The sequence below is a fragment of the Elephas maximus genome, chromosome 6 (assembly GCF_024166365.1).
Source record: "Elephas maximus indicus isolate mEleMax1 chromosome 6, mEleMax1 primary haplotype, whole genome shotgun sequence".
NCBI classification, from domain to species: Eukaryota; Metazoa; Chordata; class Mammalia; order Proboscidea; family Elephantidae; genus Elephas; species Elephas maximus.
In genome coordinates, this window is record NC_064824.1 from 140,343,526 (window position 1) to 140,371,287 (window position 27,762).

Consider the following 27,762-nt stretch of genomic DNA (forward strand, 5'->3'; position numbering starts at 1 on the left):
ATCTACTGGGATTGTGGGGAGTGATCACATTTGCAGGTCAGTGCTCCCCAAGGCATGCTGGAAGCAGGCCTGCCTTGGGTGACACTGTGAGGCTGGCAAGATGTAGAAGGGGGCTCAGCAGACCACCAGGCCTCCAGCAGCCCTGGTGGGTCCTGCTCATAAAGGCCCAGGCTCCCAGGACCAGGGGCCCCTGCCCTGAGCTGTTAAGGAGAAGGCTGAGGTTTGAACTCCTGTTAGCATTTGTAAAACGGCCTTAGTTTTATCGATGGAGGACACTCAGAGTTAATGGGGGAGGGAATAAGGGCCCGGGTTCCTCAGTGACTCCTAGTTCCTGGGCGGAGGACACACAACCTCACACGCTCCACGGCTCAAAGCAAACACACTACCTCCTGTCGTCCTGCGCTTGTCGCTGGCGTGCAGGGCCTGAGTGTCGGCTGGGAGCTCATACTTCCTCTTCAGTGTGGCAGCCTCGCTGCAGCTCTCCAGGTACCTGTGTGGACAGACAAACAGACAGACGGACATCAGGTGAGGCTTCACACAGCACTCTGTGGGAGAGTGGGAGCAGTGAGGGGCGGCGCGCTCACCTGATGACACCGTCCAGACAGCTGACTTGCTGGTAAGAGCAGGCTGGCTGGGCCTTGCATGCCAGTTCCTCAGGGAAGGTGGCCTTGGGGATGCCGCTGCCTGGGCCATCCTTGTCTGTGGCCAAAGTTGCCTTCGCTGGAAGAGGGGGGCGACTCTGCAGTTCTGCAAGAATGACATTTCATATTTCCCCCGCAAAGAGGCTACTCCATATTTGTAAAGCGTTCTCAGTCTAAGTATGTGAAACACACGGGTCATCTGCAGAGTGAGGAGAGCCGGGGCCATAGCTCCGGGGGACACTCAGCAGGCTGGGGCCACAAGGATGCCCCTCAGCCACACCTTGGCAGGTCTGGAAGGCATGAGGGGTCCAATACCATATTCATATCTATATGGTTGAATAAATCCTGGCAACCTGCTTCTGTTAAGGTTGTTGTTGTTAGTTGCCATCAAGTCAATTCTAACTCATGGCAACCGCATGTGTGCAGAGTGGAACTGTGCTCCGTAGGGTTTTCATGGCTGCAAGGAGCCTCTCGGTGGGTCTGAACTGCCAATCTCTTGGTTAGCAGTTGAGCGCTCAACCATTTGTGCCACCCAGGGTCTCCTCCGTTAAGATCAAGCCAAAAAAACCCTATGGATGGGGTCTCCATGAGTTGGAACTGGCTCAGCAGCAGTGGGTTTGGTCTGGTTTGCGGAATCAGCGAATGCTCAGGCTGAACTTGGGTCGTTAAAGCAGACAGGTGAACAAGGAAGGGGAATGTAGCGCACGGTTAAAAAAATTAGTAGGTGAATTCTTTGCCACCCAGAGTTAAAACTGAACCCAGCTCTCCCTTCCCCTTCACTGAAGATTTATTACGTAAATGCCGAAAACTTTTTTTTTTTTTACCTGTAACAGGTTTTTTCTTTTCTTCTCTGGGTTCATGAGAATAATGGCTTTTGTTTTTGGTCTTGTTACCATTTTTACACATTTCCTTGAAGAAAAGCAAAACAAGCACATTATTCACCCTAAGAGACCACCTGCATGCTAGTAAATCTTGGAGCCTAGCTGAAATAGGTCCAGCAACACAGAAGCTCAGAATAAGGACTTAACTGTAAGACAGAAAGAGGAAATGCAATACAAGCCTCGATAATAACAATAATAACTCTGTATCAACACATTAAAATTTCTTCTCCAGATCCTGGTCAAAAGAGGGGAAAATGTAAAACAATTTAAAATCCTCACGGAATCCAGAGTTTCCAGAGCCACTGAGGCTGGATGAACACCCAAACTAGTGCCTTGAGATAATCTTAAAACCGTAAACTAAATATATTCCCTGTAATCTATAAACCAATTAATACTTTAGCTTTTTTTTTAGTAAAGAATGTCTCCCTTAAGTATTGTATTCTTTTAAGAACTATCTATATGAGACCCAACTGACAATAGCAAGTCAAAAGATTAGACAGGAAGCTTGGGGGTCAGTGAGTTTATGTTAATGGGAGAGGAACAATCTGGAAAAGGAAGGTGAGAATCATTACACAACTTGAAGAATGTAATCAACGTCACTGAATTGTACAAGTAGAAACTATTGAATTGGTGTACGCTCTGCTGTGTACATTCCCAACAACAACAAAAAATAAAACAGAAAATTTTTTTCTTGTTCCTTTCCTACATTTATATCTTCCCTTTTGCTTTATTTATCTGCTCTAAGGAATTTTCATCCAAACCTTTAACTATAGTTTTTGGCTACTTTGACTCTTGAGGGGTTATGAAATAAGTCCCAAATGAAAAATTTTACGAGTAACGGGAATAGCCGGAGTCAGAGCTTCAGTAACATTCAAGGACCGCTGTTCGACTTTCTGGCATGTCCCTAGCCTGGCTCCCTGGGAAGGATGGGGGACGTACGAGCCTCCTCTGGCGGGCGTCCTCGTGGCCATTGCTGTCGCTGGAGGACGTCTGGCTCATGAGGTGCTCATGGGACCCGTTGCTGCCCAGGCTGCCATAGCCGCTAGAGCCGCTGTGGGGCACCGGCTGTGGGGAGAGTGGACGGGTGTGAATACTGTGGGGACAGTGGGCGAGCGTGAGTGCTGTGGGGACAGTGGACGGGTGTGAGTGCTGCGGGGAATGGGCTGTGGGGACAGTGGACAGGAGTGAGTGATGTGGGGGACATGGAGGGGACATGAACTGCATTTTCACACTGCTAAATCACAGAGAGTGGACGGGTGTATGAGTGCTGTGGGGGATGTAGGCGGGTATGAACTGTGTCTTCACACTCTCACTTCGCAGAGTGGACAGGCGTATGAGCGCTGTGGGGGACATGGGAGTGGTATGAACTGTGTCCTCACATCCCCCCACTTAACACAGAGGGCAGTGACTTGCCCGAGGCCACACAAACCCACGTTGAGGGCCAGAGGCACTGGGGTCTGAACCCAGGAGCCAGGCTCCAGCTCCAATCCCGCAGTGCCTGGGCCCCCAGACATTCAGTACCCGAGGGGATGACCTAAGAGCGAGTTCATTCAACATGGGGGCTGGGGCCACTCATGGCTCTACCCAGCGGTTTTAAAATGAACCAGGATGCAGTCACATAGATGATGAAGACTGAGAAGCAGAAACCCAGTGAGCCATGGACCCAAGCCTGGCCACTTGGATCTTCCAGGAGTGCTAGGCTCCCTGCGTCTGACCCAGGTGCCCATGGCCTGCTCTCTGGACATGGAGGCACCCCCCCACCCCTGGGAGCCAAGCTCCAAAGACCGGTGGGTGGCAGGGGGCCCTGACTCAGATGGAATCAGGACCGGGGTTGGGCAGCCCCTCACCATGCACACAGGGCTGCAACACTGATACAGACACCCCAAATGTGAGAGGCTAGGCTCCCCAGAACTGGGAAAAGCCACAGGTGCCCTGGACCGTCCCGGGGAGGCCCAAACTGGCCACACAAAGATGGTACAGAGATCAGTGGGGGAGATATCTGAGTGGACCTGACTGACAGGAAGGCACAGGACCTGGAGCAGACACTGGTGAAGGGGGGCGCCCTGCCAGGGAGAGGGCAGGCGGTCTCGGGGCCCAGGGCCACTCCGAGCAGAGCTCTGTACCTGCAGCAGCAGCCGGTAGATCTGCTCAGTGAGCTCCTGGATGCTGGGGTCCGGGGCCTTCTCCTCCACACCCGGCTGGGCTGCAAACACGTCTTCATTCAAGGGGCCCCTGCGGGGGTCAATGGTCCATCAGGTGGAGCTCCACACGGGCCCTGGGGGATGCTCTGCCACCTGCAGCCCCCACCGGGGCTGCATACTCCACACTCCCTGAGAACCTTCCCTACTCACCACTCTGCTCACCCCCACCCAGGGGACTTCAGAAATTGAGGTTCCCCCCAACCCCACCCCCCAAGTCCCGGGCAGGGGCAGGGCTCCCAGCACAGCCATGTGGCCCCACCCACCATCTGGCCCCTCCTCCTGCCCCACGTGGTACGGGAGGAGGATGGGGTCCTGGAGCCCGCCCAGCCAGGCCTCGGTGTACTCACACCCTGACTCTGTGCCTCCCGATGATGAAGGCAACCTTCCGGCTCCAGGGGTTGATGAAGCTGGACCAGCTGGTGTCCAGTGTAATGTACTCGCCGTTCCGGGCACGGAAGCGGATGGGTGAATAGTCGAAAGGCTGCCCGCCAGACTGCAGGACTAAGGAGAGGGGGCGACGCTCAGGACCAAAACCTGGTCAAACCCGCCGCTCCTGAACCCTGACTTTTGCTTGTGATCGCAATGAGGGACAGCTTTCCAAGAGCGCCATTCTGTATCTCAGGGCACACATCCCTGCTGGGCTCGACCTAATTAGGAAGCACCCCTCATTTGGTCTTCACTCCTCATTTGGCCACTTGGGTCTGTAGAGACGGGGCTCGGTGGGAGTCGTAATGTCCACTCCCAGGCTTGGCCAGAGCTGACCTGGGCGCCACGGCAGGTACCCATCTCCTCTTCCCCCGCCCACCAGCAGAAGCCGCAGTAGAAATGAGGTGTCCAGGGCTCAGGCCACAGCCAGGAAGGCACCCACGCGAGGTCAGAGCCTGGATTTTGTGAGCAGGGAGGCGGTGAGCCATCCCCTGCCTGTTCACCTGTAGACGCCGCGTGTGCGCGGCCCTTGCGGGCTTGGGCGTCGGTCTCTGGAGACGCTGTGAGAGTGCACAGTATCTGCCCCACCCCCCGGGACCTGCCACACAAAGGACCTACTCTTCCTGTGGATGGCCAGCATCAGAGGCCTGTCACTGGGGTGCAGCTGCAGCAGCACCGGGCTCTCCAGCAGATCTTGAGGCAGGTAGCCCAGGAGGGGGACCGCCCTGAAGGCAAGCAGACACAGGGACAGTCAGCCAAGTGCTGTGCTCCCTGACACCCGACTCACGTCTACATGGCAGAACCCGGCAGAACCGGGCAGCCGTACATCTCTAGAACCATCTTAACCAGAAACCTAATTGCCGTCCTGTCATCACTGCACGCAGGGGTTTCAATGGCTGTGACCTTTCAGAAGTAGATGGCCAGGCCTTTCTTCTGAGGTGCCTCTGGATAGACTCAAACCTCCAGCTTTCCAGTTAGCAGCCAAGCACCCAACCAGGGACTGCTAGAACCAGTGGCCATCAAGTCGACTCCAATTCGTGGCGGCCAATGTGCGTCCGAGGAGAACTGTGCCCCATAGGAGTTTCAATGGCTGAGCTTTTAGAAGCAGATTGCCAGGTCTTTCTTCTGAGGTGCCTCTGGGTGGACTTGAACTGCCAACCTTTCCGTTAACAGCCAAGAGTGTTGACCGTTTGTACCATCCAGGGACTCTAAGAACCGCCTCACTCACTGTGAAAAAGACTCCAGTTTCCCATAGATCAAACCTTGGGGATCAGGCTCATGGAAAGCAGCCAGCCGCTCAGCTAAACAGGAAACAGACTACAGCAGCCCTTGAGGCTGTGATGCTGAAAATAAGCCCTATTATATTACTGTGATGCTGAAAATAAGCCCTATTATATTACGCCACAACATAATCGTTAGAACATGGCTGCTTGAGCTTTAAAAGTTATTCCCTGAAATCAGAAATCATGATTCTTTTTTTTTTCTTCTTGGATGGTTTTAAGGTCTTCTCTTGTTTTCACGTTATTCAAAAGTCTGGCCCAAGGAGTCCCGGTGTAGATTTTGGCCTGGACCACGGAGAACCTGTTTGCATCCTCTGTTCTCTGTCCAGCCCAGGAAACTGTCCTCCTGGGTTTCAGCCACTGCATGGGGTCTGGTTTCTTTCGAAATCACTGCTCTCAGCTGGGGGTCTTTGCTCCAAGCTCATCAAGCCCTCAGTGTCTGATCACTCCGCTGTCTTTCCTGGGGCTCTGTTCTGCCTTCTGGGGGGCACCACGCTGGCTCCCAGCACACTGGCTCTCCATAGCTCCCGTCTTTAGAGCTGCCCTCAGCCCCATCCTGGTGGCTGGCCTTCCGCATCAAAAAGGCGTTCTCTTGAACCCTTCTGCTCACGTGGAAGGACAGTCTTCCTCTGAGTCCTCAGAGCACAGCTCCCCCTTTTCTGTGATGCAGGGCTCTCTCGTGGGCAGATGTTGGTCTTTGATTTTCTCTTCCTTGCCTGAGGCACACTCTCACCAAAACAGGATTCGACAGGATGCACACAATGTCCCCAGCGCCCTCTCAGCTCAAGGCCTAGCCAGAGAAGGAGGAAGAAGAGGAAGAGGGAGGAAAGGAGGAGGCCAAGAAGGAAGGGAAGGAGTAGAAAAAGGAAGGAGGAGGGGGAGAAGGGAGGGGAGGAGCCCCACCTACTCGGCTGGGCTTCGGGGCCTCTGAGCTGCACTTTCTGCAGGGCTTTATACGGAAGGTTCCAGAATGCCATGGGCACCAGCGCACCAACCTTCTTGCACGTGTAAGACAGACACCTGGGTTTGGAGGGCTGCGAACGGGAGCTCTCAGACTTCCAGATGTACAAATGTCTCCTGGGCTGCTGACAAACAGAGCTCTCAGCGGTCATGGCTCTGCAGGGGGTTGGCCTGGTGGACCCCTTGCTGCCCGGAGAGCAGAATGTCCCCAGAGGCTCTGTGGCCTGCGTCCTGGTGCCGGGCATGCACGGTGGGGAGAACCTGACTCCCAACAGCATCCTTGTGGGCAACCTCGGCCTGTCCGGAAGGCCCAGCTGCAGTGTGCTTCTCCGTCCACCTCGTCCCCAACCATGGCCAGCAGCACAGCTATGTCTTCACACTTCTGTTGAGGAAGAGCTGGGAGGAGGTACGTGGGGAGGGGCCATGGCCCAACGCTCACTAACTCAGAGCCCACCTAACCATCAGAGCTCCCAATGCTATCAGGGCCATTCACACCTTCCACGGCACCCTGGGTGGGGCGGGAGACCCAGGACAGGGCTACGAGTGGGTTGGGCGCAGGGCTGGGAGGGTGACCCCTCTGTGTAGCAGCCTGGACATACACCGAATGGAGAACGCTTCTGCTGAGACCTCGCAGACAGCATGTCCAGCTCCGTGCTTTAACCACGGGCCCAGGCACAGCCTCCCCGGTGTGCCTCCGTTAAGCGTGAGCCAGCATCTGGCCTCGCTTTCTAAACATCTTTAAGTAGGCTAATAAAGACAAGCTGGATTAGAACAACGATCAGCTCTCCAGAGTGCCGGCTTACACAGGGCTCAGATCTTAGGAGGTTTTTGTTTTCGTAATTCCATCTTGCTTGGTAAAGTAGACAGAGAAAAAGAGGAAGACCTTCAACGAGATAGATTGACACAGTGGCTGCAACAATGGGCTCAAGCATAGCAACGATTGTAAGGACGGCACAGGACCGGGCAGTGTGTCGTTCTCTTGTGCCTAGGGTCGCTATGAGTCGGAATCAACTTGGTGGCACCTAACAACAGCAACACTTTCATAACTATTTCACTGCCCATATATAGTTAAATGGAGTCACTGGGTGGTGCAGATGGTTAACGTACTCAGCTGCTAACTGAAAGACTGGAGTTCACCCAGAGGTGCCTTGGAAGAAAGGCCTGGAGATCTACTTCCAAAATATCAGCCATTGAAAACGTTATGGAGCACATGGGGTCACCGTGAGTCAGGGTCAACTGGAAAATATAATTAAATCTTTGGCAATTTTCACATAAGTAAAATCAACATGCAGCCTCAGCTTTACCTTAAATGGCTTTCATGACAAAAACGTGAAAATTCTGTGCTTTATTTTGCTGTCACTGATAATGAGGTATACACCAGGTCTCTTGTGAGGGAATGGGATGGTGACTGCACAGAACGTTGAGTTCAAGACCAGCGAGTGTCAGAGAGATAAGCGCTGGCTCGGGGCATGGCGTTTAACTGCTTACCTTTGATCTACGTCCTGGAACAAGCAATTTGGCGTATGCGTGGTTGTGAAAATTCTCTTCTCAGGAGGAATTCTAGGGGCTGAAATAACAGAATGGTGCACAGGTTTCTAACTTTAGGAGATATGTATTTAGTGTAGTTGTGTTACAACTTCTAGAAAATACCACGCAGATTCACAGAGGATACTGGGTAGCTAAAGAAAAGTGGACTCTGAGCAAGAGAGAAGACTAGCAGATGTGCCCTTGACCGCCACCAGCCAGCCCTCGCACCTTCTCCGTGGGCCCGCTTTGTGGTCCTGGTGACCCCACGCACAATAGGGTCAGACCATTGTGAGGAAGCAGATTGCCAGGCCTTTCTGCCTAGTCCACCTTCAGGGGCAGATTATCCAATAGGCAGGTAAGCACAGTACTCACCTTGCTTACCAGACCATCTGCAGTAAGCAATTGTACATGTGAAATTGTTCACTACAAATTAGTAAATAAGCACAATAAGCCCGTGCTTACCTTGCTTACTGGGTCACCAGCCCCTGTCGGGGATTTTAAATTTGAAAAGAGGCTCTGATCCTGTAGGAAGGTGCTGTGGTGTTGGGACAGAGACAGATGCCAGCCATCCCTAGAAGCAGAATCTTTAATGTGGTGGAAAAATGCGAATTGTTCACTACAGAGGATCTGTGCTTATGTTGCCTGTTGAATGATCCCCCACATCCGCCTCAGTCTGGAAGCTCTGCTGAACCCTGTTCAGCATCATAGCAATGAGCGGCCCAGGGCCCAGGCCTCTGCTGACAGGCTGGGAATCGAACCTGGGTCTCCCACTGAACCGCACTGGCCCTGGGCTAGCTTCAGACTCCAATAAACTAGGAATCACAGCTCTGACAAAACCATGTGGAGGGACAAGTAGGCCTCTCGTAGCAAGCTACGCTGGGGAGCCAACTTCATGACTTTAAGACCAAAGCAAGGGTGGTCTGAACAAGTTATTTCTTAACAAATAACTCAAGGAACTGGATTCAAAAATCTCATCCGATGTCATTGTCTTGGGTAGTTTCACAGCTTATGGGGTGGGCAAAGAACTAGGCTAATTTGTGTCAAAAAAAAAAACTATAGGCCCAAAACTTTCCTCAAACTACCAAAAACACAAACAAAATATTTCAAATTCCAAACATTTTCATTCTTGAAGGACACTGATCATTTTGGCGAACAGCTTATTAAAAAAACTAAGTAAGGGACTCACAGTGACCCTTTAGGGCAGAACAGAACTGTCCCATAGGGTTTCCAAGGAGCAGCTGGTAGATTCAAACTGCTGAACTTTTGGTTAGCAGCTGAGCTCTTAACCACTGTACCACCAGGGCTCCGAAAGCTAAGTAACCCCTCTAAATCTAACCTGAATACTTGGAAGAGATTGTTGTACATGCAGGAACCCATCAACCATTTTAAAGAAAGTCACGTACCAAAAACAACATTTCTACCATTTTTAGGAAGTGCTTCTTTTTTGACAAGCATTTTTTTTATTGTGCTTTAAGTGAAAGTTTACAAATTAAGTCAGTCTCGCATACAAAAATTTATATACACCTTGCTATATACTCCTAGCTGCTTTCCCCCTAATAAGACAGCACACTCCTTCTCTCCACCCTCTATTTTCGTGTCTATTCGGCCAGCTTCTGACCCCCTCTGCCTTCTCTTCTCCCCTCCAGACAGGAGCTAAGAAGAGCTTCTTTTAAAAGGAAACCCTGGTGGCATAGTGGTTAAGAGCTACAGCTGCTAACCAAAAGGTCAGCAGTTAGAACCCACCAGGCGCTCCTTGGAAACTCTATGGGGCAGTTTCTACTCTGTCCTATAGGGTTGCTATGAGTCAGAATTGACTTGATGGAAATGGGTTTAGCTTGGTTTTTGTCTTTTAAAAAGACATCATTAACCGCTGAGAGAGAATTAGAAGTTCAGTTACATAGGGACAAAAGTGGAGTCCTTGCGGTAAGTGGTTCCACGTGGCGCCTACCTTCAGCGCATTCTGCAAACACGTGACTAATTCTGGCTCACTGGGTTACCACCAGGAGCACCTGGACTCCTGGCAAGTACTGGGGGCCGGTACAAGGACGGTGTGACTACAACATGACACAAAGCAGTCCATGACAAGGCGTCAACAGAAGGTTACAACTGAGGTGGCGAAGTGCTGTAGGGCCTTTGGGTTCAAAGGCAGAACCCCAGATTCTGTTTGGGGTGTGGCCTGAGGAGACAGGGGACCAGAAGAGGGAGCCTGGTGAGACAAGACAGGTGTGATGCCAGGATCCCCAGGGAGAGGTCAGGGTGCTAGGTGGGAGCCACAAAAATGCTGGGCATAGGGACATTCCATCATGGTGACACCCCTCTCCAGAGAAGCAGGTACCTGTAGGGAAGGAAGGGACATTCAGGGCTGCCTGGGGGTGGGGTGGGAGAGATGCTGGCCCTGTGCTTCTTGGGGGTGCAGCCCCGTTTGCAATCTGGAGCACAGACAGGGGCTGCATGGCCGAGGCATAGCTGTGAGAGGAATGGGAGGAGCTGGATCTGCACCTGTCAGGGCTGTTCCCAAGGTCTGCACGAAAGGCAGAAGAGCCAGGAGAGGGGAGAAGGGGCCCAGGGCCACAGGCATGGCCTGGGCACACAGAAGTGCAGGCTCCAGAGGATGAGGAGGAGGTCTGAGACTTGAGGAGGGGCCTGCCAGGTCCAGGGAGACTGGGTCTGAGTTCTGGGCCAGAGAAGCAGAGTTAAAGGTGATTTTATACAAGTGATATACAGGGAGGTCCCTGGGTGAGCAAACGGTTTGCACTTGACTACTAACTGAAAGGTTGGTGGTTCAAATCCACCCAGCAGTGCCTGGGAAGAAAGGCCTGGTGATCTCCTGTTAACATTATAGCCAAGAAAACCCTATGGAGCAGTTCTAGTCTGTAACATACAGGGTCACCGTGAGTCGGAATCAACTCCACGGCAAGGGATTTGTCTTGATAGATGGCGACCAGGGACAGCCCTCCTGCACACGGAAAGAACCTCAGACGCCCCGCCATCAGCTGGGTTGTTACCTTCGTAGCCGGAGTGCACTTTCTCAGCCAGCAGGACGCAGCAGAGCTGGCTCTCGGGGACCTGGGGGTCTCGCACTTTGACGAGGTAAGGCGTCATACGGAACGGACGGTAGTGGACCTCGTTCTCGCGGGTCTTCCCGACACTACAGAGGAGAGAGAAATCGGTGACTGCAGGTCTGGGAGTTACAAAATGAGGCACAGCCCGTCACTGTTACTGTCAGCAGTTCATGCAACAACCTTCTGACCGACCACCACCTCCACCCCAGAGCCCGCCACAGGCTGGTACTGTGGGGCCAGGTCCTGGCCAAACCACAGCGCACTGGGCAGCCCCAAACCCGCCGCCCCAAAGCTGCCCCTCCACCTGCTTGAGGAGCTGTGCTCACCACCCTGTCCCCTAGCCTCCCTCGGGTTTCCCTTCACGTGGAAGGGCGAGGTCCTCCCCCGGCACCCTCTCCCGGAGTGTGCACTGAAGTTGGGCCAAAGCACCATGCAGATGGGGTGCTGCCCCACAGTGAGATTCCAGGCCCCCCACCCTGAGGGCAAGCGTCAGCCCTGGAGTCACTCCCAACGTTGCAGCGGACACCCAGTATGGGGTCAAGGACCTGCTGTCAGGCTACGGGGCTCCCCAGGAATGCACACACATGGAAACAGACTGGATGGGCTTTTGGGGGTCCACGTGCACCACTGCGTCTGCGGGTCCCCTGTTAAGAGCCTGTCTGCAAGGCCAACATTGTCCACATGGTGCAGGTGACGTCACCCCCCTGTTGCCCACTGCAATGCTCTCCCAATGCCTGTGCACAATCGAAGTGCGTTTTATGGAAGCAGGTTTGCGCGCAAGCTCTTGGGACTGTCGTCCTTGCCCAGAAGGGGGCGTGCGTCCGCAGTCTCCTGCGCATGAGATTCCAGACTCCAGAATCAGGGGCGAGGAGGCGCTGCCCCGCCAACCTCTGTGCCAGCAACTGCTGAGGACATGCTGCCCCTACCCGGAGCTTCAGGACAGGCACCTACAGGGCCATATTTGCACATCTTCTAGTTTAGGAAACCCGGTGGCTGGGCTTACCTGACACGACAAAAGAAAGACTTCTCCTCCAGGCATTCTTGAGAGAAAGAATCTAAAAGAGAAAGTCCCAAGTCACTCCTTCCACCAACCCAATGAACACAGACAGGGCCTGTGTTTGAACCAGACTACAAAGGGGCAGTTCTCCTCTGCCCTATAGGGTCGCTATGGGTCAGAATAGATTCGATGGGAACGGGTTTTTAAAGACAGACACAGAACAGGGTCTGAGTGAACTGCACATTCATGTAAGTACAAAAGTGAACCTCTGAGATTGGAAATGTCCTATCACGTCTCTGGCTAAAATTTGCTGTTGTTAGGTGCCGTCAAGTCGGCTCTGACTCATAGTGACTGTCTTAGTCATCTAGTGCTGCTATAACAGAAATATCATAGGTGGATGGCTTTAACAAAGAGAAATTTATTTCCTCACAGTAAAGTAGATTAAAGTTCAAATTCAAGGTGTCAGCTCCAGGGGAAAGGCTTTCTCTCTGTTAGCCTTCTCATCAATGTTCCCCCGACTTGGAGCTTCTCTGGGCAGGAACCCCAGGTCCAAAGGACACACTCTGTTCCTGGTGCTTCTTTCTTGGTGGTATGAAGTCCCTCCTTTCTGCTCACTTCCCTTTCCTTTTTATCTCGAGAGGTGAAAGGTGGTGCAGGCTACACCCCAGGGAAACTCCCTTTACATTGGATTAGGGAGGTGACTGGTAATGGTGTTACAATCCCACCCTAATCCTCTTGAACATAAAATTACAATGACAAAATGGAGGACAACCACCGAATTCTGGGAATCATGGCCCAGCCAAAATGATATACACATTTTTGGGGGGACATAATTCAATCCATGACAATGACACTATGTACAACAGAGCAAAGCACTGTCCAGTCCTGTACCATCCTTGTAATCTTGAGCCCACTGTTGCAGCCACTGTGTCAATCCACCTCCTCGAGGGTCTTCCTCTCTTTCACCGACCCTCTACTTTACCAAAGCATGATGTCATTCTCCGAGGACTGGTCCCTCCTGATAACATGTCCAAAGTATGTGAGATGAAGTCTCACCATTCTTGCTGTACTTCCAAGACAGATTTGTTCGTTCTTCTGGCAGTCCACGATACATTCAATATTCTTCACCATCACCGTAATTCAAAGGCATCAACTCTTCAGTCTTCCTTATTCATTTTTCCGCTTTAGCATGCATATGAGGAGATTGAAAATATCATGGCTTGGGTCCTTAAGGTGACATCTTTGCTCTTCAACAATTTGAAGAGGTCCTTTGCAGCAGATTTGCCCAATGCAATGTGTCTTTTGATTTCTTGACTGCTGCTTCCATGGCTGTTGATTGTGGATCCAAGTAAAATGAAATCCTTGACAACTTCAATCTTTTCTCCGTTTATCATGATGTTGCTCATTGGTCCAGTTGTGAGGGTTTTTGTTTTCTTTATGTTGAGGTGTAATCCATACTGAAGGCTGTGGTCTTTGATCTTCATCAGTAAGTGCTTCGAGTCCTCTTTCAGCAAGCAAGGTTGTGTCATCTGTATAACGCAGGTTGTTAATGAGTCTTCCTCCAATCCTGATGCCCCGTTCTTCTTCACGCAGTCCAGTTTCTCAGATTATTTCCTCAGCATACGGATTGAATGAGACTAAAATCGAATATACCAAATTACGCAGTGCCCAAATTACGCAGCTGAAACGGTATACGGTGCTGCCGCAGATACGTCAATGAATAAACAACTCAGCTCTGGAAGACACGCTGCTGATGCTCAGAGCTTTTACATATAAAACCAAAAACCAAACCTACTACCACTGAGTAGACTCTGACCCATAGGACAGGGTAGAACTGCCCCAGAGGGTTTCCTAGGCTGTACATCTTTATGAAAGCAGGCTGACACATCTTTCTCCCACAAAGCAGCTGGTGGGTTCAAATAGCCAACCTTTCAGTGACCAAGTGCTTAATCTCTGTGCCCCCAGGGCTCAAGCCCTAAGCATTTCCAGCTATGCAGTTTTGGGATACTCATCTCTAACATAAACACCTCAGGGCATTTCAGAGCTTATATCACTTTCTGCTAAAATGCTGACACACTTTGAACGTCTACTGAAATCTGAGGTCAGTAGTGAGAGGAATGGGTATCTCCATAATACTTTGAAGGAGTCTTTTGGAAAAAAAAGCATAGAGGTTGAACTTTTATATAAAGTGTCCTCTCATCAACAGAAATGAGGAAGAGTGGACGATTGCTGGTTATGGAAAATGATATCAGATGACAGGCCTGGAAGGGCCTCTGAGAAGCCTCCTGGCCCTTCTGTTTCATGCCAACAACAGCTCTGCTGTACCTGTCCCACAGGACGGTGTGGCCCATCCATGCTGCCCACACACCACAGCGTGACGTCCCTGCCTGGCATCGACCTGCCGTGAGCACAGGGTCCTTAGGGCATGCAGGCAAGCTAAACGATCCAAATGGACACTCCTCGTGTTGGAATTTGGGGAAAAAGGAATGATGGTACCATCGCTGATGCCCAAAGCGAGCTGCTCCACCGTTTACGAGCTGGCCTTGAAGTGGACCAGCGCACGTCCACAGGAGGCCTGCTGTCAGCGGGCACAGCCGTGGAGTGGATGGCAGACAGCAGTGATCTGTCCCTGACCCTCCCACGGATGACAGAGTAGGGACAGCGAGAAGACGGGTAGCAGGACAGGAAGCCCCTGATCTGGGAGGCTGGGACGGGCACTGGAGACACAGTGATCGCTGACCCTGTGCCAGGACAAGGGGGCAGGGACCCTGGTGATGCAGCCAGGGGCTCCTGGTCAGGACTGTGAACAGACCAGGTTTCACAACCCTGCAGAAGTCACCCTGCAGCACGCAATGCCTGCTCATCACAACCCCAGGGCCACAAGGGGAACATCTGCCTTTCAGAGCCAGGGTGCCTAGTCACGGCCGACTACACCTCGGCCCTCCCCAACACTCTGCGGGGTTGCATCCAGGCCCCTACTTCTCAGGGCAAACTTAGCTTCTAAAATTGTCTAACATGTCTCGGAATCTTCTGAAATGTTTTTCCCTCTCTGAAATGTATGAAAAGACTTTATATGCCTCTCTAAATTCATTTTGAAGTCACAGACAACTTATCTTTTATCTCTGCCAGTGAGGGTGCTGACGTCTCTCTGCGGTGGGTACGGTGGGCAGGCGTTCTCTCCTCAGAGGGGAGGGGCAGAGCGAGCACCACACCTGGGGGCCCCGCCCTCCCTGTCACCAGTCCCCAACCCCCACACCCCAAGTTTGCCTGTGGAGGCAGACAAAGCACCCACCATGAGGGCCTCATCTGCCCCTCACCTGGGAGGGAGGCCCTCCCAGTCACCCGTCCCCACCCCACAGCCCCTGTGGGCCTCACCTGCCCCTCACCTGAGAGGGAGCCCCCCCCGTCACCAGTCCCTATCCCACAGCCCCCACGGGCCTCACCTGCCCCACTGCAGGTGCCCCAGGATGGCAGCTTGTATGGGGTGGTGGAGCTGTGGAACACGCTGACATCGTGAGGTGCCAAGAACTCCACGAACTTGGCATCGGCGAAGGCGTCTCTCTTGTGGTGAAAGATGGATGCCACTTGGTTGGAGATGTACACAATCTTCCCTGTCACCAAGGACACAGCCACGGCAAACATGTCCTGGAGAAGAACGAGGGGACCATGGGGGAAGGGGCAGGGCAGGACTGAATGTGCCAAGCCTCCTCGAGACTCACAGCCCATGGCAGGTGCTAGAAGGGAGCAGGGGCTTGCAAAGGGAGTGCAGGGCCCCATGGAGGGTCAGGCGAGGTCTCTGGGCCCCTCTCCTTAGCTCTGACCACAATAACTCCCAGGCACCAGTGAGTCAGTTCCAACTCATGGACCCCCCACGTGTGTCAGAGTAGAGCTGTGCTCCACTGGGGTTTCAATGGCTGATTTTTCAGAAGTAGGTCGCCAGGCCTTTCTTCAGAGGCACCTCTGGGTGAACTCAAACCTCCAGCCTTTTGGTGAGCAGCTGCGCGTGTTCACCTTTTGCCACCCAGGGACGTCAGAATACCTCTGTTCTCCCCGTTACAGGCACTGAGGCCCAGACATGATCTCTGAGGAAACACACAAAGGCTGCACTGCAAAATTAAACACCAGGCGTCCTGGCTCCGAAGGGCCTGCTCACCCCGTTGTGAGGATACGGAGCCTGTGGCATCCAGCTTGGGGTGACTTGGAGGTGGCGGGGGAGCCCCCACTCCACGCTCACCTGGCCCAGCACACTAAGTGCCAGCAAGGCCTCCTCCCGGGACAGCTTTGGTTTGTGCGTGAGGGCCAGGTAAGTAGGGGACCCTCAGGCCCAGCACAGGCGCCCTGGGAGTTCATTCATGAGGGGTCTCCCTGAAGAATGGGGGTGCTGGGAGGAGGGAGGTGGAGGAGGACTAGAGAGTCAAGCACACATGTGGGTCCCCACCTGGCCCCTCAGGTCTGGCCTCACGATTGACAACTTGGGCTGAGGGGGAGGGGCACCTCATTGGCACCTCCAGGACTCCGAGGGGCCCACCTGTATTGGCTACTGAAAAGATCCAGCAGAGTGAAAACTACATGAGCTCTGAGGTCCCAGAGCCAGTAAACCAGCTGCTGGTGAGTCGACTCCGACTCCCAGAGACTCCGTGTGTGTCGGAGTAGAGCTGTGCTCCACGGGGTTTCCAGTGGCTGATTTTTCAGAAGCAGATCACCAGGTCTTTCTTCCTAGGTGCCTGGAGGTGCACTTGAGCCTCCAACCTTTTAGCAGCCGAGCTCGGTAACTGTTAGCACCACCCAGAGACTCCCACAAAGCCGGGTTCCCACCCCTGCTCCCTCCACACACGACCACAAAGGCACGGACAAGCAAACAGAAGTCACAGAGCCTGACCCTGCTCGCCGTGCCAGGCAGTCACGAGACACAGAAGCCCGACTCAGTCAAGGGGAGGACCATCCCTGACACCTGCGGAGGTGTGGCCTGGAGTCAGCCAGGACGTCACAGGGAAGAGGCAGGAACCTGAGATATGGCTGAGACTTCCGGAACAACTGACTCTCCCTTTTTTAAGGTATGAACTCATTTCCTGAAATCCCACTTTCCTGCTCGAGCGCCTCGGCTGTGAGAAGGACCCAGGCCATTCAGAAGTGAAACACTGGGTGGGGGAGACGTCAAGAGCTGAGACACCCACCACGTTCTTCACAATGTGCTCAGAGGCCATACTCTCGATCTCCTCGACCGTGTAGGACGGCACGTCCAGACTGGAGGGGTGGCTGTCGCTGGACATTAACAGCTGGTAATACTCCTCGTTAGCTGCAGAGAAACGAGGCTCCCCGTTAGCATGTGGGACAAAGGGGTGGCCGAGAGCTGCTGGGACTGAGAGCTCGACCTCACGGAGGTGCAAAAGTGGGGTACGCATGCTATCATCCTGGAACACGGGGATGTGATGACCAGACAAACATACAGAAATCTGGAGATTTTTCCTGAAAAGTCAGACCTTTGACTACAGAATTTTTAAAACGATAAATTATTTTAGATTATCGGCCACTGAGTTCTACCCGGTTTCTCCAACAAGGTTTGCAGTTGGGGTACGGCCCGGCACTTTACAGAGGACCCCTGCGGCAGTCCCTGCCTGACCCCCTTGGCGGCCCCGCCCGGATGGAACTGGCTGTGTAAGAAAACACGAAGCACAAGAAGCCACATTTGAAACAAAGTGTTCACGACAGAATCTGGAGATGGGGGCCATCCCGTCCGTGCACGAGGGCTCTGGGGTGATGAAGCCTGTCTCTGGCATCACCATGGCCCCGTCCTATAGAACAGAGGCACTGCTCAGGGCTGCACTGGCCCTCAGCCCGATGAGCCCTCGGTGGAGAAGGGCCCAGGCTGCGTCCTGTAGTCCGATCGTAGACCTGCCCAGCATACCCCGTATCCAGGACGGACAGATTTCCCAATACACTCTCGTATCAAGAAAGGGCAGGAAGCCTCATCTCTATTTGTGCCAGCCTTCAGCGTTCTGGAGTTTCTGCAGATGCCAAAAATGAAACATTCTAAACGGCTATTTCAGGGCTGAGTTTTAGAAAGCCAAGGCACTCTAAGCTGTGACTCTGGGGATGAAGAACTTGCTTCTGCAGGTCTGGACAACGTGCACAGCCCCCTACCTTTCACCTGCTTCACGCTCCGCAGGGCGTACTTCAGGGTGGCCAGCGTGTTGGCCCGCCCTTTGGCCTTCTTGTCTGCAGGAAGGTGGACCTTCAGCTCCTTCAGGGTCTTTATCAGCTCTTTATGCATGTTGGCTTTGCCAGACTGCTCACTGCTACGGAATTAAAGACAGAGGCGACCAAATGTTAGCTTCCTGCATGTCCTGTTCTGGGGACACTCGTGCCTCTGACGCAGGCTTTCTGAACCTTGGCACCACTGACATTTGGGGCCTGATCATTCTTTGTGGTGTGCATTGCGGGATATTGTAGCAGCTTCCCTGGCCTCTGCCCACTAGATGCCAGGAGCACCCTCGCCGGTTGTGACAACCAAAACTGTCTCCAGACACTTCCAGATGTCGTCTGGGGGACAAAACTGCCTGGTTAAGAATCACTGCCCTCATCCAGGACTCTTCGGCTCCAGCTAATGTGGGAGAAGCCCATCTAACAAAGCTCCTTCCTCAGGCGTTAGAGCGGGGCTTGGTCTGGGCGGTCTGCTGGTTGACCGGCTGGTGTGACAGCCAGCCGGCAGCCCGGCAGAGCAGATGGCATCGTCATGAAAAACCCAAACTCCATTTCTAATGCCTCGGCGTCCCTTTTCTTCCAGCCTCTGCTTAAAAATTACTTATTTCAAAACAGCAGGCCTGCTCACCTTCCTAACAAACTCACGCCAGCTGCAAAATCCCAGATGACAGTCCAGAGGCTGTTCCTCCCCTGCGGGCCCTCCCTGTCCCCATCCACACATCACATCTGGAAACCCAGATAAGGACCCCATGCCGTTTCTGACAAATTCGTGCCCCCAGACTCCCATTTCCTGCTGCTTGCTGTAAATTAGCCGATAGTCCCTAAGCCATGAAATGAAGGGCTCTCCCCCCTCGGACCCTATTAAAGGCTGAGCCCAGGTCCCCCCACGCTCTCTGATTCTCCCCTTCCTTGCACCCCTGTCAATGCTACATGTGGCCCTCGAGCGTGCTCCCTTCAGGACCTGTCAGTGACAAACTCACTCCCTCGTTTTGGTTGTTGAATGTTGAAGTGTGGCTTCGTATCCAAAGAAACCCCCATCCCTGCAGGCGGCCCCCCCGAAGCCGAGCTCCTCCAGGGGCTGTGTTTCCTGCTGCAGTGGGCTCTTGTCTGGTCTTCGTATTTGTCTGATGTTAGTGTACATATTGCTGAGCTGGGAAAGGGCTGAGGCGATAGGGATGGCAGAGGACAGCTACGTCGCTTCCGGCACACAAATGTCAGTGGTGAGCACAGGAAGGCTTCAGGGAGGAGGGGGTTTCTGGGAGGGACACTCATGCTGATGGATATCAGGTGGGAGGAAGACAGGGCAGGTGCTCCGGCTGATGGGGTGGGGGGCGGTAGGCGTCTCTTTGATCAGAGGATGCAGAGAGGGCGGTGGGAAAAGCAGGTCTCTGGGCCCAGGACTGAGAGCTGGATTCTACTCCAGAGGGGACACGAAAACGTGGACGTGAGGATAGAGTGGTCTCAGGTGCTCAGATGGTGAGGAACGTTCCAGATGGATGTGTCCAACACTCAGATAAGGTCTGTTTAGACAGAGATGGGAAGACAGAAGGGGTCCGAACAGCCTGTAGGATCCAGGAACGGGGTGGGCAGAGGACCAGGTCTGCTCCGAAAGGCCAGGGTATGGCTGTGTTCCCAACAGAGACAGCTGTGCAGACTAACGTTTTAGTACAAGCTTGCAAAAAAAATCACGTCACCCCAAAAAACTAACCTCCAATAGCAAACCTTTTGATTTCTCTAAAGCCTCCAAATTACGGAGCAGTTCCACTCTGAAGCACATGGGGCTGCCATGAGTCACGGCTGACTCACGGCAGTTAACAACAACAACAACAGCTAATTGGCCTTACCTGCAACCACTTGTAGACGGGTTGTGTTCAGACTTGGCCATCATTAGGCTGAAGGCATTCGGGCTGGAAGAAAGAAGTCAAAGCAAAACTCAGAAGGATATAGACTCCATCCACACTTTCCCCTCTGCCCAGCTACAGACAGCAAGGTAGGTAACACGTCAAGAGAATTAAAACAACAACAACAACAACAACAACACAAGGTTAAGACAGAACTGGAGCATAAAACGCGGATACGAGTATTCCCGCTTTTCCAAAGTTCGCTTTACGCCACTTGGCTTTTACACAAGACCTACCTCAGTACCTGTATTCTCTGACTGAAGGAAACTCAAAGAGGATTTTCGCTTTTACGAACAAAGGTGAAAAGCACAAATAGTGTCCAGCATTTGTTTTGCAGCGAGTGGTTGAAGAGGCAACGGGCACCCCGGGCAGCAAGAGCGGCGCCCCCCAGCCCCTTCCCTGGGAGCTACACTCAGCACCTCAACGTGAAGCCACCACAGCTCTGAGCTGTGTCTGTGAGCGTCTGTGCTTTCTATCGATTTACCCTGTGCATCCATTAGCAAGATGTGTCCTAAGGTATCAGAGAAGCCTAAGAGAGCGCGTGAGGGTTTTATGTGCTATTTGATATGGTTTGGTAGGTTATTTTTGGGATCTGGAAACACTCAAAAATTTTTCCCATTTTAATTAACAGTAACTGCTTCTTCGCTTTACACCACCTTGGCTTATGAAAGGTTTCATAGGCATGCTCTCCATTCGGATAGCGGGATAAACCTGCACCAGAAAGACAAAGCACAGGGAGATGGAAACTCAAGGCTGAAAGGGCAAGTTCACCTTCTCTAGGCCACCCGGTGTGGGTGTAAGTAGCTGTCAGCTGGGTCACCTACACACCCCCCCGCCCCCCAGCAAGATCCCTTTATGTTCACTAAGCGTCTTCTGTTGGCAATCAGGTATTCAAAATCAAGAGAGGAACACTGCTGGAGAACAAATCGGTTGCTGGGGAGTAGATTCCGACTCACGGCAACCCCACGTGTACCAGGGTAGAGCTGTGTTCCACAAGGTTTTTAATGGCTGAATTTTCTGAAGTAGATTGCCAGGTCTTTCTTCTGAGATGCCTCTGGGTGAACTCGAACCACTAACCCTTCGGTTAGCAGCTGAGCATGTTAACCGTTTGTATCACCCAGGGACTTCTCAGGAAGGACAGACCCTAGTAGATTAGCTATTTGGTTAATAAGATGTTCAAAAATCCCAAAAGACTTGGGAATCATGATTTAAAGATTAGAAGAGCAACAACATTACAATGGAGATGAAACCTCAGCACCCTGCCCGGCCCCGAGCAGCCAGCGTTGGCACCTACCCCTGGTGGGTGTCCAGTGGCCCCACCAGCATCCCCAGTCCCTTGCTGTCGTGACAGTCACTGCCCTGCCCTGGGGAGCAGTGCTCATTGGATTCATTTCCGCTGCAGCCACTGCTCATCTCCATGTCTTCCTGGAGTGGGGCTTGGCTGGGCTCGGGTTCCAGCATGCCCTTGGAGGGGTCACTGGGGCTGGGAGGAAAGTCAGCGTACCCATTCATGCTGGGCTTCTGGATTCAGCTGGTCAACGAGAGAAAGATTTCAAGTGTGAAAAAGGAGCACACACAGGTCATCACTGGAGTGTCAAGGGGATACCCCATAAACATTCCTACACATTTTACCCCCACCTGTCGGTCAACCTGTGGCACTGTGGTGGCTTGCACATGGCTATGATGCTGGAAGCTATGCCACCGATATTTCAAATACCACCGGTATTTCACATACCAGCAGGGTCACCCATGGTGGACAGTTTTCAGCAGAGCTTCCAGACTAATACAGACTAAGAAGAAAGGCCTGGCCATCTAATTTCAAAAAATTAGCCAATGAAAACCCATGGATCACAATGGCCACCTCTTATTGTGTCAACGTGGGGGCCAACCCAGCAGGAAACCAATCCCAGCGACTGGGCCCAGGCGACTGGGCACTGAACTCAAGCATAACCCTGCACCCCCACCTCCCTAGTTGTAGCTCCTTGTATGGTAGGACAACTCCAGTAGCCTCCTGGTGAGAAAAACCGGGCCCAGAGAGACTCTACTACGGTGTTTTTGGAATACAGCAGGTCTGACTAAACCTTGCCTTGTTCACGAATCAATAAACCAGCGTGTGGCTTCAGAAAAGGTGTGCACCAGAGACAGGATGCGCACCACCCACAACACACTCAGGGCAGCATCCACTTTGTGCCACAGATGGGAACTCCAGGAGAGGTGGACTCAATCAGGTAGGCAATGGAAGAGGAGAAAGAGGCCATACGGGGCGGAAAACCAGAAGACAAAGCTCAGAGTCGACAAAGACGGAATTGTGGCGGTAACACGCAGGACGGCGGGAGGAACTTTTTAAAATGCAAAGGGGGTGTCCATCAACAGATGAACGCATACACAAAGTGTGGTCCATACACACAACTCAATACCACTCAGTCATAAAGAGAAATGAAATCCTGACACACGGCACAATGTGGACAAACCCTGAAAACATAACCTGAGCGAAATAGGTCAGTCGCAAAAGGACAAATACTGTGTGGTCTTGCTTACGTGAAATAAGCAAATATACAGAGAGGGTGAGAGGGAGGGGGCAGGGGAAGTTTTTGCTTAGGGAGCATTGAGCTGATGTTAATTGTGGTGGGATGATTGGGAAAAGGGCGGCGAGAATGATTGCACAACTTGAAGAAGGTAATCAACGCCACTGAACTGTACATGTAGAAATGGTTGAGATGGTGTATGTTTTGTTGTGTATATGCTCACCAGAATAAAAAAAAAATTAAACCAAAATGCAGAGGGAAAAGACAAATACTAAATCCAGGGAGAGGAGAGAGATGGAGGAAAGACTACATTTTTACCTGAGGATAATGCCCTTCCGAAGAAGACGCCAGAAAAAGGAAACAGAAACCATAACCAAAGGTGCACGTGGAGAAAACCATCCGGAGCTGAAGGCAGATTCGAGTCTGCCCATCAAGGGACATCCTGAGTGCCAGGCGAAATTGTGTCCGAAGAGGCCGACACCCAGCTACATCTCCAGGAAAAACTGTGTTTCCAAGGATAAAGAAGTCCTACTGGTGTCCATACAGGCTGAACAGACATTCAGGAAAACAGCAACAAAGAGGAAACACTAACATGAGCAAAAGCCAGCCTGGTCTGGACATCTCTCCTCAAATATTCAGTTTTCAGAAGGTAATGTCGACGCATAGTCCTGAGAGGCAAAGTCTACAGTCAAAGCGGGAGGGAATCTCAATTAGAAGATGCTCGGTCAGTACGGGTTTTGCCAGCTGGAGTTCATCAATACCCCCGAATCACATAGGGCCAGCATCGTTCCAATTACAGTGAGGAGCGAAAGCAAGAGAGCCTACCACTTCTGTTCTCACCTTTTACGGGAAGTTCTAGTTAATTCAACAAAGTTACCCAGAAGAGAAAACCAAATGCAAAGAGAAAAAGACGAACTGCAAAGAGTACCAAGGGGCCGCTCTAGAACGAGGGCTACGGAGATCTGTGAACTTACAGGAAGATGCTCAACCTTGTTAGTCATCAGGAAAATGCAGTGATGTTGAGCCCTCAGGTCATCAGAAATTAACAGATGGATCACATCCAGTATTGGTAAGAGGGGGGGCGGCCTCTCGTGCACTCTGGTGTGATAACGAAGTCTTTCTCACAGGAAATTTGGGAGTGCCTGCAGGGTACAGGAGCCCTGGTGGCGCGGTGGTTAACAGCTTGGCTGCGAACCAAAAGGTTGGCAGTTCAAATCCACCAGGTGCTCCTTGGAAACTCTATCGGGCAGTTCTACTTTTTCCTATAGATAGGGCCACTACGAGTCAGAATTGACTTCATGGTAATGGGTTTGGTTTCAAGTTTTACATGGTACAAATGGTTAAGCGCTAGACTACTCGCCAAAAGGCTGGAGGTTGGAACCTCCCCAGAGGCACCTCGGAAGACAGGCCTGGCGATCTGTTTCAGAAAGGTCATAGCCCTGAAAAGCCTACGGAGCAGAGTTCTGCTCTGACACACATCGGGGTTGCCATGAGTCAGAATCGACTCCACAACAACGGTTTGGTTCTCTGACTAGCAACCCTGACAACGTGCATGCTCTGCCATGCCTGGGAACTTATGCCACGGAAATGCTCACACGTGTGCGCAAAGATGTGTGTGCGAGCTGTGTGGAATAATGAGAAGCCAGGGAGAACCACCAACAGGAAGGCTCCCTTCCTCCCTTCCCTCCTTTTTAAAAAAATATTATTATGTTTTAGGTGACTGTTTACAGAGCAAATCAGTTTCCCATTCAACAGAGGGCACACCAAGCGTTCTGACATCAGTTACAGTCCCCACGCCGTGTCAACACTTGCCTCATTTCTGCCCTGGGTTCCCCGTTTCCTTTTGTCTGGTTTTCCTACTCTTTCCTGCCTTCTCATCTTTACTTTTGGGTAAATATTGCCCTTTGGGTCTTGTATAATTGTTTATTCTACAGAGCATGATCTTTTCAGGCGTCACTGTTTATTTTATCAGCCTGTCTATTGCTTGGCTGGAAGGTGCTTTCTCGGAATGGCTGCAGTTACCCTTCAGAGGGGTGTCTTAGGGCCACAGTCTTGGGGGTTCCTCCCATCTCTAGCAGGCCAATAAGTTGCTCTTTCTTTACGGTTCTGATTTTTTGTTGTACATCTTTCTCCTGCTCTGTCTGGGACCTCTCCTTCCCTTTTCACAGCCTTTCTGATGAGACCCCAAGGGGCTGAGCGGCCAGCTGGGTGTCTCTTTGACGCAGCGGCCATCACTAGTACATCATCCTGTGTGTGCTTCCCAGCCCTCTCTTCCACACGTCCTTTCCCTCACTCTGTTACCCTGGGCTTGCACCTCCAATCTGTAAAAACAAACCCACTGCCATCGAGTCATTTCTGACTCCTAGTGACGCTATAGGACAGAGTAGAACTGCCCTGTAGGGTTTCCAAGGAGTGGCTAGTGGATTTGAACTGCCAACCTTTTGGTTAGCAGCCGAGCTCTTAACCGCTGAGCCCCCAGGGTTTGCACCTAAGCACTAGCGTATTAGCCCCATGTCATGCACTGAATTGTGTCCCCCCAAAATATCTGTCACCTTGGCCAGGTCATGATTCCCTTATATAATTCTACGATTGTCTACCATTTTATCATCTGATGTGATTTCCCTGTGTTGTAAACCTTATTGCTACGATGTAATAAAACGGATTATCAGTAGTTAACATTGATGAGGTCTACATTTAGTGTCTTAAGCCAATCTCTTCTGAGATATAAAAGAGAGAAGCGAGCAGAGAGACGGGGGACCTCATACCACCAAGAAAGCAGCGTCAGGAGCAAAGCGTGTCCTTTGGACCTGAGGTTCCTGAGCTGAGATGCTCCCAGACCAAGAGAAGACTGATGCATTACAAGAACCTTCCTCCAGAGCCAACAGGGAGAGAAAGCCTTTCCCTGGAGCCAGTGCCCTGAACTTGCACTTTTAGCCTACTGGACTGTGAGAGAATAAACTTCTCTTTGCTAAAGCCATCCACTGTGGTACTTCTGTTATAACAGCACTAGATGGCTAAGACACCCCACCTCAGAGTCTACTTTCAAGAGAACGCAGACTAAGATCTGAAGAGAGTGGGAGAGTGAACCAGGTGGATACTGGAGGACTCATGTTCTTGGCAGAGGGAAGAGCTTGTGCAAAGGCCCTGAGGCAGGTGAGTATACCCAATCTGTTTGGGGAGAACAGTCCGGGCTAGAGCAGAGGACAGGAGGATGATCAGAGAGGTGGTGGGTCAGACCACGCTGCACCTTAAGGACACAGTCAGGACCCTGGCTTCTATTCTGAGTGAGATGGGAACTGCTGGAGAGTTTTATGCAAGACCTGACTTCCACTTTAAAGGGACTACAGGGTAGGGGCAAGGTTGAAGCAAGAAGGCCTCTTAGGGACTCTTCCTGTGGTTCAGGAGAGCTGCCAAGGGGCTGCCCAGGGTGTTGTGGGCATTGTCACTCCTGTCCCCCCAGCACCCTGGTTCTACCCGTCTCATCCCCACTGTTCTCCCCCCAGACAAGCAACTGGTCCTGCCTGCTTTGAGTAAACTGTTACAGCGACTGAAGCCGCAGAGGGGTTAAGCAAACAGCCCCTGGGGGGCCAGGGTTTCCACTGGGTTCCACCACTTCCTGGCTGTGTGGCCTTGGACAAGCTCCCTAACCCCTGTGTGCACGGGCTTACTCATCTCTAAGATGGGGTAACAGCAGTATCTGCCTGCCGGTATGTAGAAAGTGCCCACACACAGGAGAGTTGATGATCACTGCTAATGGCTACAGGGTACCATGGCGAGCAGCAAAGGCAATGGAAACAGAGAGGCTTCACGGCCACGGAGGCTTGCACTTGAAGGACGAAGGGCGAGGCACACACTCCCTCCCATGAAGCAGAGGCAGGCTTGGGGAAGCAGGCACCGCACCTGGACCTGGCCTCTTTCCTGGACCATCCGCCCTGAGGGCTTCTCACTACCACCCAGCTCCTGGTGCCCCCACGGCTCCAGCCCCTGGAATCTGTCTGAACATGACACATTGGTGCCATAGGACCACCTCGAGTAGAAGATAAACCTTTTTCCCAAGAGGGTCAGGCAAGCGTGGCAGCAATGTGAAACCGCAAACTAAACCAAACCCATCTGAAACCTCGTGATTCCAGAAAATGTGCCGCTCAGCACCAATGACTCAAATGGACCAATCTCGTTGTGCCAAGCTGGCAAAACCGAGGACCCACGGAGGTGACTGCCTACTGTCTTTTGTAGATGTTAGGGCACCCCCTGCAGGCCAGAATGGCCATCAGGGTGCAGTCCTGGAAAGGTGTACTTCCATGGAGGGGTGCTCCTGAGCCGGAGGGCAAGGGGGGAAAGGGCAGCCTGCTGAAAGGGGCAGTCTCCAGGTGAGAGCCCACCTACCCTCCAGGCCCCTCTGCTGCCCCTTGCAGGCATTCCTTCATAGTTTGTGGGATGGCCCAGCCAAGGTAAGGCAATAAGGGCTCAGAGCCCTAGCTCTGGTCTCGTGGCCACACCTTGGGTAGCGAGGGTGCCTTAAATGGACAGAGGGACATTTAGAAAGGGGAGCTGGATGAGGTCACAGAGTCTGGGATCGGCTTCACAGTACCACGGGAGGGGAGGACGTGGGGGGCCTGGAGGGGAGAGGCAGAGAGCTGGAAATACACCACCCGCTCTACGTAACCCTATGTTAAAAACTCGTTGCCTTTGAGCTGATTCTGACTCACGACCCTACAGGACACAGTAGAACTGCCCCATAAGGTTTCCAAGGGGTGGCTGGTAGATTTGAAATGCTGACCTTTTGGTTAGCAGTTGTAGCTCTTAACCATTGCGCTACCAGGACTCCTTGCTCTGTTAGTGCTTTCCAAATAAATAGGAAAAAATAAACACACATGTACACCTATAGAAACAAAAAGAGCCTGGGCCTCGGTCCCCAAACGCCACCAGGGATGGTAAAGTCTTCTTGCATTCAATCCCCTCGAGCCAAAGGGGCAAATAAGCTTCCTGTGGGACACAGAAATCAGGGCACAGTTTAGTTGCCAACGGTGATCATTACTTTTTAAAAACCAAAGTATAACAGACGTTCCGGAAAGCCTGTTCACTGTTCACAAGCAGAACATGGCCGCGTAACAGCCCCCAGACCCAGAGGCCCAGCCCTCGGCGACCCTCCCAGCCACCCCA

The 27,762-nt window shown here is 52.3% G+C and overlaps 1 protein-coding gene across 7 annotated transcripts in view; it reads right to left on the reverse strand.

Moving 5' to 3' along the window:
• PER2 (period circadian regulator 2) overlaps positions 1 to 27,762 on the reverse strand; it is a 46,358-nt gene that overhangs the window by 14,110 nt on the left and 4,486 nt on the right. Inside the window, exons 2-16 of one of the 7 annotated variants that reach the window (XM_049888563.1) lie at positions 21,372 to 21,608; positions 20,021 to 20,083; positions 18,117 to 18,271; positions 17,150 to 17,271; positions 15,419 to 15,620; positions 11,982 to 12,033; positions 10,922 to 11,064; positions 7,878 to 7,956; positions 4,768 to 4,874; positions 4,071 to 4,224; positions 3,646 to 3,754; positions 2,462 to 2,587; positions 1,466 to 1,550; positions 585 to 747; positions 387 to 490 (exon numbers count right to left, since the gene is read on the reverse strand). In XM_049888563.1, the coding sequence (XP_049744520.1) occupies positions 387 to 490; positions 585 to 747; positions 1,466 to 1,550; positions 2,462 to 2,587; positions 3,646 to 3,754; positions 4,071 to 4,224; positions 4,768 to 4,874; positions 7,878 to 7,956; positions 10,922 to 11,064; positions 11,982 to 12,033; positions 15,419 to 15,620; positions 17,150 to 17,271; positions 18,117 to 18,271; positions 20,021 to 20,083; positions 21,372 to 21,589 (1,882 nt within the window). In that variant the 5' untranslated portion in view covers positions 21,590 to 21,608. The other 6 variants (XM_049888564.1, XM_049888566.1, XM_049888567.1 and 3 more) reach the window with 6 other exon arrangements.